The sequence below is a fragment of the Coturnix japonica genome, chromosome 4 (assembly GCF_001577835.2).
Source record: "Coturnix japonica isolate 7356 chromosome 4, Coturnix japonica 2.1, whole genome shotgun sequence".
Lineage (NCBI taxonomy): Eukaryota > Metazoa > Chordata > Aves > Galliformes > Phasianidae > Coturnix > Coturnix japonica.
In genome coordinates, this window is record NC_029519.1 from 44,544,355 (window position 1) to 44,556,218 (window position 11,864).

The window sequence follows — 11,864 nt, forward strand, 5'->3', positions numbered from 1 at the left end:
CCCTGCATGGGATCCCATTGCTTGTAGGGGATATCCTTAAAGTTCATGGGGTTCTTTTCCCTTCAACTGAAAAAGAGAAAGCAAACCAAACTTGCATGGTGTTGCTGTAAGGCACAGCAGAGGTGTGCTTTTGCTCACTGGTGGTATCTCAGCTACCAGCAGTGTGCGTTTTGTACACACGGGTTTGTTGGTGACATTTGTTGTTTGGGATCAAAACACACCTCCAGCCTGAGGTACGTGCAAGGCCTGGAAAAGCTCTCAGCATTTTTTCCTCGCCAAGTGGAAGCTGCTTTATGAAAACCAGTCCCAGCAGTGGGACTTTTCCCACTGATGGAGCATTCTAATTGAGACGCGTTTCCATTAGATGTAGACAGTGACACACGTTTTAAAATGTATCATTTTCTTCCACACAGAGGTATAGCGGGGTTTATCCTGTTTGTTTTTCTCCATTGGTTTGCTTCGTTGGGTTTTTTTTGCCTTGTGGGTGCCTCGTTCAAGTTTTATTCTAACTGGGCTGGCTAACGATGCTCACCGTTACTTAGGCTCCACATTACCAAGCCCTGTCTGAGCTTCTCTCGGTAAACAGGCGAGAAAGTTCTAAGAGAACGTTAGCGCTTCCGATGGCGAAAGGCCTACAGCAGGGCGGTCATTACAGCAGGCCGGTCTCTCCGTCACCCTCCGCCCGCCCCCCGTCCCGCAGTATCTGTGCTGGACCGCCTGGCGGCGCGTTATGGCGCAGGCGGAGCATGGCGGCCCGCCCCGTCTGGAAGCGCCGTAGTGACGGGGCCGGAAGCACCACCCGTTGTTTCCTGGCGGTGCGGGCTGCGGGCACGCCTCCCGCCGCTGCGGCCCCTCATGGCCTTCAACTTCGGGGCGGCGGCGGGCGCCGGGGCCTCCAACCCTAGCGGTGAGTGCGGGGCCTCCGCGTGGGGATGGAGGGAGAGCCGTGAAGGGCCGGCTGTGAGTGCGGCTGGAGCCAGCCCCGCCGGCGGGCTGCAGGGCGACACTGGGCTTACTGTGCCATACGGCTCAGGAACGCCATCCCAATAGCAACGTGGGGAGAACGGGGTTAAACCTTGCTTTTAGCTGCTAAGCGTTTCGTGCTTGGTGCCAGTTAATGCCTTACTCTCGTTATTAACTATGCCTGCCTCGTCTTTAGTGCCAAAACGGTATGTCAGCTGTTACTTCCGAACCTACCTTTCTGCAGAACTAACGCCGCCTTGCTCTCTTTCTGCTTCATGCTTGTCAGGATTTGGTGGGCTTGAAACCACAAACTCCACCGCCGGTGGGTTTAATTTTGGGGGTTTCGGATTAGCTGCTAATCCCGCAGTGAATTTTAATATTGGGAATTTCGGTGTTTCTACTACCTCAACTCCGCCATTCAATTTTGGTAACAGTCTGGCAAGTGCAGGTAGATATTACACATATACTTGTTCTGTAATAAATGTGAATAGCAGAGGTCCAAGAATTGCGTTCCTGACTCAGAATCTGTGCTGAACTTCCTTTATATACAGTGAAGACTGGAGGCAAAAGCTCTGTAGTGGAATGAGTTATAGAGCCGTGCAATTATAAGGGTTTTTATTTTTGCCTACTAAATTCTCCAGAAGTAGCTGATAAGGAAAAATGACCACATGGCTGATTAGACACTGAACTGGAGATGAATCACAGTAACCTGCTAGCCTTATCCCATCCAAAATCGAGTCTCAATCACACAGCAGAACTGAAACATTGGTTCTGCCTTTAGGTCTGGGCCATCAGAACTGTTGCAGAGCTGGTCCCTAATGCCTCATTTCCTCACGTGACATTCTTGGACTGCTGCAGTCATGGTTTTCATCCTCCCCATGTCTCCTCATCGGCCTTCTGTTGGTTGCCATGAATGTGCTGCACTTCAGTTGTTTCCGTGGAGAAACAAATTTTATACGATCAGCAATAAAATGAACAGCTCTCACTTTTACCTCCATTCCTAAAACTGTTCTGCCTCTTGACGTGGAGCATGTCCCAGCAAAGTAATTCCCTGGGGGGGTTTTGTCCAGCATGGTGTGTGCTGACTGCTTGTTGAGAAAACCCTTTGTAGCCCCATGTAGGCTCATCAGTTCTGAGTAACCAGCTGATAAATTTCCAGCTAAGTCTGTCCCATTTTGTTAAAACAAAATTGCTCAACTATATGGATTTCTCACACTTTTTCCTGAATGGAATTCTCCCTTGGTTCTTGTTGCCGCTGCTCGTATAGGAGTTATATTCATTCCACGGCATCATCACTCCCTGTGTTAGAATACTCCTACCTGTTTTGTGAGCTCAAGGGATCTGGTTTGGTTTTTAACTGGGTATGAGTGCTACTGGACTGTATTTCTTGAGCTGAATTGTAACTAATCCAAGAGAACTTGGATATATTATTTTGTTCAGTAGTTTGCACTTTTAGAGCCTTCTCTAAGAAAGGGTGTTAAATTGCTGTGAACACAAATCTGTCTAAAAATTGTGTCGTCTGCTGTTGCTGCTAGGGTTGCTTATGTGCTGATAGGACTGAAACCTGGAAGTTTCAGGGAGCAGCTCTTACATTTAGTTGTGTCGTTTGCTGAATTAAAATAAAATGTGGCTGCACATCAGCTTTGATTTGAGCTCTTTATTTTGTATGTATATACAAGACGGTAAGTGCAGTAGGTCTGAACAGGCTTCTTTTTTGCTGTTGACACGTGAATGAGAACTGGCAGCATTGCTTTGTTTTGATACATTGTATATACTAGACTGTCCATCTTCATTTAAATGTGTGTAAAATCGGTCAGAAACATGGAGGATTTGAAACACGGGGCTATTCAGGTGTCCATATGCTGCACATTGGGTCAGATGGTGCATTAGCAAAGAGATGGTGTGGTCCGAAGGACAAATGCAAAGATTTTTGGGAGCTGTGGTGGAGCTTGGGCCTGTGCTTGGGTTTCCCCCTGCTAGCCAGCAGCTGGTTTTCCTGGAAACCTGTGGGCAGCTGCTAAGTTTAGTGTGTTCTCCTCTGGATAACAGTTGAGCATCAAAGTGAGAGTTGCTGGGAAAGCTTTCAGATGATGGGAAAAGTAGTTTTGGGGAAAAAGGACTTTGCAGTATTTTACTTGTGTGAGAAAAATCATTGCTCTGACAGCATTTTTGGGTAGGCACAGTGATTGTGTGCACCCTGGCCTCAGAATTGTTTCTCTTTTTGCCTTTAAGACTTTATAAATGACAAAAAAAAGCTCATGAAACATGATTGCTTATTAAATGCTTAGCGATATTAATTTTTAGGAATACTTCCAATCAATCTAAGGAATGCTATTGCAAGTTGTGTCTGCCACAAGTAACAGGGCATTTGTTACTGCTGCTTTTCTGTTTGCATTCTTGACACATCATGGATGTATTGGCTTTCTGGTTCATGTATTCTCCCCTGTTTCCTTGGACGGTGAACTTGGTCCTCATGGTCAGTGTCAACCACATGCTTGTAAAATAACACATAATGCATCTGTCTGCATCTCATAACACCCACTGAAGCGTGCGGTTTCTTGTCATCTTGTGCACAGCTGCCACTCTCAGAACACAGCCTGCCTTACCTGCAAACTTTGTTCGTTAGGTGCGTTTGGAGGATTTGGGACAACCACTACCACTGCAGCACCAGCATTTAGTTTCTCTGCTCCCACCAATACTGGCACCAGTGGTAAGAGCACAAATCTGAAAGTATTTGCTTTAGAATAAAATGTAGTATTAACCCTTCATAATAATTAATGTTTTACAGCTCACATATACTTTTATTCTGTACTCAATAATTCTTTGCTTATTTTCCCAGGACTCTTTGGTGCTTCCCAGAACAAAGGCTTTGGATTTGGTACTAGTTTTGGGACAGGAACTGGTACTGGCTTGGGTACTGGGTTGGGAACTGGGTTAGGCTTTGGAGGCTTCGGTACCCAGCAGCAGCAGCAGCAGCAGCAGACCTGTAAGTACAGCCTTCTCTCTATTTATGCTTTGGTTGCCAAAGAAGAAGGGTAGGAGAGCAACTGGAGCTGGAGTGGTGAGACTGAAGTGTATCGTAAAAGGAGCCTGTTACACTTGAACTTAGGCTGCATGGAGGCTTCTGAGAAATTTGTCTTTTGAAATACCTATGTTTGCAGCCCTTGCCCTTTTCTTAAATGAGCTCAGACAAGTTTCTGGTGACAGTGTTTACCACTTAGGGTTAGTGGTGGTAGAGAGTGGGTTCAGAAATGATGTCAGCAGTCATGGCCTTGTTAGAAAGAGGAGGGAAACCGTTCAGTTTAAACAAATTTAAGTTGGATAATGAATGACTGCAGGCTCTGAGTTTATAAACTGAGTTTATAAACTGAGTTTATAACAGGAAAGCTACCTTTTGCATTAAGGCATTCAAGGTACTGGATCATGCTGTGAGTGAATGTATTTGTCTCATTTAAATACGAAAGAATAAGTCTCTGAACTCATCCCATGGAAGCTTCTTTTACTGATGAAGATTGGGTATAAAAGGACACTTTCATAAAGCACTGACACTGATTTACATTTCGGTGTGTTTATTTTGCTTCTGAAAATGTGAAAAGAAGTGATGTCAATAATATGCAGACAGCATGTGTTAGCACTCAAGCCCAGTTCTCTTGGTGAAGGAGTTCATTTTTTTCTCCATCCAATGCAGCGTTAGGAGGCGGTTTGTTCAGCCAGCCTGCTCAGACACCTGCCCAGTCAAACCAGCTCATCAATACTGCCAGTGCTCTCTCAGCTCCAACACTCTTGGGAGATGAGAGAGATGCCATCTTGGCAAAATGGAACCAGCTGCAGGCCTTCTGGGGAACAGGAAAGGGGTACTTCAGCAATAACATCGCTCCAGTGGAGTTCACACAGGAAAACCCATTTTGCAGATTTAAGGTATGAATTAGTCACTTGCTCACAAGCAGTTCTGAAGCGGTTATTCTGTTTGTTGATTCTTTGTCTAAGAATCTCACGAATGTTAAATTAATTTTATTTCCACAAAGAACAATAAGAAGGAGCATTTTTCTGGGTAATGTTTGCACTTCTAATGCATTTAATAATATAAGGAAGTCTGAAGGTGTACAGGTGCTAAAAGTCCAGATATTGCTGAGATTCTAGATAGGAAGTGCATATGAGGCTCATGAAACATTCAGTCATTATGAAACTTATCTCTTCCATGATAGCATTTAGATTAGTGTGTGTGGACCAGATCCCCAGAAATTAATTTTAACATGCATTTGTGTAGGTTATGGTATTATATAAACTGTTTTAAATGATCCGAAGGAAACTTTCAGTATCTGGATTAGGAACTTCAGGGTGTTTGGGTTGTTGTATTTTTTTGTCTCCTTTATTAAAACTGGCTAAGAGCCTGGTCTGTGCACACTATCTTGAATGCATCAGCTTTGTATATCAGCCTTAAATATATCAGCCTGCAGATCTTAATCCTTCACAAATCTTGTGCCTGCTGACTTTCTTGCTAAGCTTTCTTGCTAAGCTTTGGACACATGGATTTGGGTCAGGCCAGGCATGGTGATACTCTCCTTCCCCAAGGCGATCCCTTGAAGGGCAAATTTTCTAACCTGAATGTAGGTTAGTGCTCAGTTTTGGTATTCATACTGTGACATTTTAATAAAATCTTTGTATCAACTCAGTGTATGCGTAACAACCATTTGGTTTCTCATGAATTACCTTTTTAGCTGTTATCTGGAGCATTTTGGTGATGGTGCATGTGAAAGCCTGCTTTTGTGGAAGCTGTCACCTAAAGCAGCTTTAGAGCTGTTTGGGTTTTCAAAGAACAGCAAAGTATAAAGTATGCTATACAAAACTAGTAATCTTGGAGTTCTGTTTGCTAAAAGAAGTAAGTTCTTATTTCAGGTTAGGCATGGGTTGCCACATACTACATTTACTCTTGCGATGTGAGAATTGGCAGTGCCATCGTGAGCTCCTGTGCCTTACGTGAAATGCTGAGAAATCAGCTGTTTGCTGGCCATGGCAGATGCCTACAAAAAAGCAGTTAAGTTGTTAGCATAAACTTTGGAGCAAAGCGTCATAAGCTCCTTTGGCTTATCACCTCTGTAAGCATCGGGCATCTAACAGAAGCTAAGCGTTGCCAGAAGGGTTCCGTAGGTGCTGAGGAATCCATTTGTGCATAATTCCTGTTTTATGAGAATGAGAAGCATATAGGACCTAACCGAGAAAAGGGTGCTTTTAAGGCATGGAATAAAGGTTATCATTTGAACAACCATGACAAAATAAAAACAACACATTCAAGCAAAAACACTGTGCCAGCCTGAAAATATTTAATTTTGTAGAGAAATCCCAGAAAGAGATTTTTATTTTTTTTAAACAGAGTGGAGGAGTGGTGTATATGTGGTCTCAGTAATAGTTTGCATAGTAAAACTTGGTATTACTTATTACTTGATACTCTGCTGGTGGCCTTGTGAGGGTTCTTATGTAGGGGGATTGATATTATGCCTTTGCATCTCTAAATATGTTGTGACCTGCATTTGGAACCAGTTGAGGGATTTATCTTGGTTTAGTCCCTCTCCTTCATGCCACGTGATGTGTTTTGCTGAGTAATGTATCCCTGTTTTTCTGTTGGTTCATTTGCAGGCTGTGGGTTACAGTTTAATGCCCAACAACAAAGATGAAGATGGCCTGGTGGTCTTGGTCTTCAACAGAAAAGAAGCAGATATTCGAAGCCAGCAGCAGCAGCTCGTAGAATCACTGCATAAAATTCTGGGAGGAAACCAGACCCTTACTGTCAACGTAGAGGGTGTTAAAACAATGCCAGATGACCAGTATGTGAACTTGACACAGTTTGGCTTTTTCTTCAGGGTTGCACATTAAAAAGGGATGGCACCTAATCTGCTTACCAAGTGGTAGTGGTTCTGTCTTCCACTCTAATTGATTTTTAGATCTGTTTAACTTTGTCTCATTTCTTCTTGTTTTACTTAAAGCATTAAGATCGTTATCTTTCTTGTGTGTGCTGCTTGTTTTTTTCTGGAGTGCACAGCTGAGAATCCTCAGCTCAGTTCAGGAAATAGGCTTTTCAAATGACGCTGACATTTCTGCTTGTTACTTTCCTACCATTTCTTGCTTTTTAAAAGACCAAAGCTTTTGTGTTATTCTTAATGCAGTACTAGTATTACTGTGTAGTATGGCTGTTAAAACTGGAGGTACCATACTTTTGTAGGCTGTTTACAGTGCTTGTAGGCTATTTTCTGCTGTGCTGTGTTAAACCCTAGATTTACTGCTACTTGACATCTCAGTTAGCTAAAGGAAGTTAATTGTCAGCTGGGAAAAGCAGTAACTTCAATTCAGGTTTGTTCTCCATCTTAGTTAGCCTCTGCATGCTGTTTCTTTGACTCACAGTATGTGTTTGTCTTGCTCAGGACAGAAGTGATCATTTATGTCGTTGAGCGTTCACCCAATGGCACTTCAAGGAGAGTTCCAGCAACCACCCTCTACGCCCACTTTGAACAAGCCAACATAAAGTCATCCCTGCAGCAGCTGGGGGTCAGCTTCTCCATGGCCAGAACGGAACTCTCCCCAGCCCAAGTCAAACAGCTCCTTCAGAACCCCCCTGCTGGTATGTGGTCTGAAGCTCCTCAGGGGCACGGTCAGGCTTCTGCCAGGTGCTTATTGGTTCTCTGGGAAAATGTGGGTGTCAGCCCACCAGAAAACACTGTGTAAAGCTGCAGGTGTTTTGAAGGCATTCTGATGTGCTGACCTGTTCTAATTACAAGCTGGCTTAGCTGTTGAACTGCAACCTAATCAGTTGTGCAGAAACTTAATTTATTAGTAGTATGCCACACAGCAGCAGACTGTATGTGGTTTGGCCATTGTCAATTACTTTGACTTGTCTTATGGAGGTTCTTTTGTGGTGGCATTTGTTTTAATAAGGTATATGTCAAAATAATTATGCTCTTTTTTTGCTTCCTTGGTTGTTGGCTTTTATTTTTGGTTGTTTGAGAGGGGAAGGTAAGCTCTTAGCCCATATCTGTAGCTGTGTTATATACAGATATTAAAAGAACAGCTGTTTTTTAGCTTGCTGCTTAAGATAATCTTAGTATATGCTCCATATGTGTGAAATGTTATGTACGGCATTCACAGTGAACTCCCTGCACTGAGTAGGGAAAGCAGTGCATGGTACATGACAGGTACTGTGTGGCATGTTCACTAAGACCAGCGCTGAAACACAGCAGTTGTTATGCCTGGATTGCAAGAACTTGTGCAGAACAGCCAAGCTGCAGGAAGGAGATGAGCAGCACTTTCATTGCTGCAGTACTAAGGCACACAGCCCAAGACCAAGATTTTAAGAGCTACCTTTGTTCGATTAACCTTAATTTGCACAGCCATCATTAATCATACTTCCTGGGGTTTGTTTTTCTCCTAATATTTTACCTGTGTAACTGCTGTAAGGTAAATTATCTACATTATCTATTTAGATCTGTCCCTACTGAAAAGCTTTTTCTTTTTTTTTTGTTTAAGGTGTTGATCCTATTATATGGGAGCAAGCCAAAGTTGATAATCCCGATCCTGACAAGTAAGTCTTAATAGTCTATCTGACTATTATAAAAGTATCTGGAAAGGGGGGAGAAAAGCAGAATATTGTGTAATGTCCTTCAGGTAACTGGTAAGAAACCCTTTGTAGGACAACTTTGTCCAGTCTTGATATAATTTGAAGACATGAGGTTAAGTAGAAATGCCTGCCCTAATTCCTTTACCCATCTAGGTGCTCAAAGAGGAGTCAGGAAGAATTTTCTCTTGCTTTATTTTATTTTACTCTTAATTTATCAAAAGCCAAGATCTCTTGTAATCCTTAATTACTTTGTTACAACACATGCTTCTATTGAATATTTATTTACTTGTAGGCTTATTCCTGTGCCCATGGTGGGTTTCAAAGAACTGTTGAGAAGATTGAAGGTCCAAGATCAGATGACCAAACAGCATCAAACTCGCTTAGATGTAAGTTTTCTTAGTTTTATCATGATTACTTGCTACTGCTGAAGGATTTGTTACTAAATGAGCGTTTCTCCTGTATGCTAAAAACTGAAGGTGGAACCACATGCATTGGACTGTGATAACTTCTTTTTTTCATTTCACTATTCCGTAATATATTACTTAATAGTATAATTTGGCCAAAAGTATGTTTTGGGTTTTGTTTTCTCAGGCTCAAGTTTACTGTGTTGTTATAGTCTAAATCAAACTTGAATTTCTCAAAATGGCTGAGTGAAGTTGCATTGACTTGGGCTCTTAATTCGGATACATGTATTTTTCATGCCTTCTGGAAGTCCCACTTGCATATGAAAACAAACAGCAACCAAAACAGCAACAGCCCTGCAAAAAGCTTACTGTAAGCATCTTTTGCAAGGACCTTCAGTTGCTGAACTGAGTACTGTTTGCAACTTCCTGGTTTCAGATTAGGACTAATGTGCTCTGTTATCAGAAACTTCTACAACTTCAAACTAATTTATACCCTCTGCAGATAATATCAGAAGATATCAGTGAGCTGCAGAAAAACCAGACTACAACTATGGCAAAAATCGCACAGTACAAAAGGAAACTGATGGCTCTTTCTCACAGAACGTTACAGGTAACACAGGCATCGTTAAGCGACTCATTCTGACAACCAGTTAGGTGCCAGGAATCAAACCGAGAGAGAATGTGATCCCAGTGTGACCTGTGTAGGGCCAATATTGAAAATGAAATTCTGACTTCCTGTACACTGAATTAATGTGCAGAGCTGTCAGGGAAAGGTTACTCAGAAGCCGTGGGGCTACTGTGAAGTCTTAGAGAAGCAGAAGGAATGACAGAATAAATTTCAAGAGCAAGTTGCCGGAGGAAGAACAGAGAGAAGGGTGGGCTGGCAGGGAAAGAGATGGGTAAAGTATTCTCTAACAAACCTCAAAGGATTCTTTTGCAGGTGTTGATAAAACAAGAGATCCAAAGGAAAAGTGGCTATGCCATTCAAGCAGATGAAGAACAGCTTCGTGTACAATTAGATATAATTCAGTGTGAACTTAATGCACCGACACAGTTCAGGGTGAGTAGCTGAAAGATATTTGCCCAAAACTTTACCAATAACCCTATGCTTTTCCTCTGCAAATAAGTTTTCCAAACCATGCATGTGCATTTACTGTGGAAAGCTTGTAGAAGAGAAGTTCAGCAGTATTATTAGAGCATTGTGTTTTCTGCTGCATGATGGATAGGTATTTAAGTATCTTTTTAATTTTTTCAGAGTAGTAATGTTGCTTGCTCTTTGCATGTCTTCCACAAAAAAAAAAAAAAAAAAAAAAGAAAGAAAGAGAAGTGAGTTAAAACTGGAATAAGCAGTAAAGGTTCCTGCCCTGGTGCCTTGGAGTAATGCACACTGGAGTTCTGACAGATGTAAAGAACCTTTAAAGATTCCTTTCAACTCTAAGGAATCTATGATTCTGTATAAATGAGTAGGCTTCAATTTAAGTCTTTCTTTTCTCTTTTCACAGGGTAGACTGAATGAGCTCATGTCCCAAATCAGAATGCAAAATCATTTTGGAGCAGTGAGGTCGGAAGAGCGTTATTACATAGATTCAGACCTCTTAAGGGAAATTAAGCAAGTATGTATTACGTGGTTGACTGCTGAGATACTCTAAATTTAATAATTTAAGCCAGCTAGGCAATAATTTGGGAGATGTATTTAGAATTTGTGGCTTTTGTTTAATGATAAACTCCTTTTTACTGTTCTCAACTGCAGTGTCTCAAGGTTCTATAAAGCTAGAATTAAGCTTTAAGTGCTGAAAGTTGTTGTTTTCTCTTCTTTACAAAGTAATTATGCTGCATTTTTTCAGTGTGCTAATAAGGCTTCTAGATATGCCTATTTTGAGAACTCTGACTCAAAATCTGTGAAGTTAAACAACACTCACGCTGATTTTTAAACTATCTGCAGCATCTGAAGCAGCAGCAAGAAGGCCTGAGTCACCTAATTAGCATTATAAAGGATGACCTGGAGGACATCAAACTGATAGAGCATGAGTTGAATGAGAGCATTCCCATGAGAGGAGGTTTCTTCAGTTGATGCCTGGGATGCTGCTGAGCTCACATGGAATGTTATTCGAGTTTATGGTTCACCTTCCAAGGCCAAAACTGGTGAGGTAAAATAAAATGTGCATCTTTCAGGAGCAATGGTGTATTGGCTGTTATTTTTTTTAGAACTTGCAAAGCCTCTTCTAAGCTTTTGAATTTGACCTTTGGAAGGTTTATATTTTGTAAAGCTGTATACGCTTTAAAAAAAAGAAGGAAAACTGAATCTGTTCAGATACTGTTTTACTATAAAACAATATGTACTATTGTACATTTTTTTTCTTTAATTACAACAGAATTGTCTTAGAAATGCAGTGCTGAGGGAATTGTTCCACTTGTGACTTGGTTTGTAGAAGCTCAGCTACTTCCATGTTTTTGTCAAAACAGCTGAGTAACATCATGTAAAGAGCTAATCTGAATCTTTACAGAAATGTCTGTACTATGTTGGTCTCTGTAATGCTGGTAGTTTTCTTGGGCATTTCCAGGGTCTGCCCTTCCTTTCAACTGTTTACATATGTGAATTTCACAGTGCTTTTCTGTCCCTCAGCTAAAAACAGTGTTTAGATGATGTCTTCTGCTTTTTTTTTTTTAATTTGAATTTCTGGAGAATAATAAATTCAGTCTGACTTTGTAATAACTGTGCATGATGTTGGCTCCTTTTCAGCTGTGTCAGTAAAGCTGGGAAGCTTCCAGCAAATCCAGGTTAATGCATTTCACTTCCTTTAGGCACTGCATGTAATAAGTTGTTCAGTTTGATGCCACAGCGCTCCTTAGCAGCTTCAGTCCCCAAATTAAAACGTGAGGTCACATGCCTT

At 41.7% G+C, this 11,864-nt stretch overlaps 1 protein-coding gene across 2 annotated transcripts; it reads left to right on the plus strand.

The window, feature by feature from the left end:
* The first annotated feature begins 136 nt into the window (after positions 1–136).
* On the plus strand, positions 137–11,683 carry NUP54 (nucleoporin 54). Of its 2 annotated transcripts, XM_015861493.2 has the most exons (13): positions 137–907; positions 1,250–1,411; positions 3,590–3,673; positions 3,803–3,949; positions 4,652–4,881; positions 6,598–6,785; positions 7,380–7,576; positions 8,479–8,533; positions 8,862–8,955; positions 9,476–9,583; positions 9,914–10,033; positions 10,476–10,586; positions 10,916–11,683. In XM_015861493.2, exons 1-13 carry the CDS (start codon positions 856–858, stop codon positions 11,042–11,044), a joined length of 1,677 nt encoding a protein of 558 aa, XP_015716979.1. In that variant the 5' UTR covers positions 137–855; the 3' UTR covers positions 11,045–11,683. The 2 variants fall into 2 exon arrangements, with proteins under 2 accessions (XP_015716979.1, XP_015716981.1); XM_015861495.2 differs by lacking the exon at positions 1,250–1,411.
* Positions 11,684–11,864: the final 181 nt, after the last annotated feature.

Excerpts from the sequence above, each read along its gene's own strand:
- NUP54 (XM_015861493.2), top strand. The coding sequence starts at position 856 with ATGGCCTTCAACTTCGGGGCGGCGGCGGGCGCCGGGGCCTCCAACCCT. Across the intron at positions 908-1,249 it reads CGGGGCCTCCAACCCTAGCG|GATTTGGTGGGCTTGAAACC; the intron begins GTGAGTGCGGGG and ends CATGCTTGTCAG. Across the intron at positions 8,956-9,475 it reads AGCATCAAACTCGCTTAGAT|ATAATATCAGAAGATATCAG; the intron begins GTAAGTTTTCTT and ends TACCCTCTGCAG.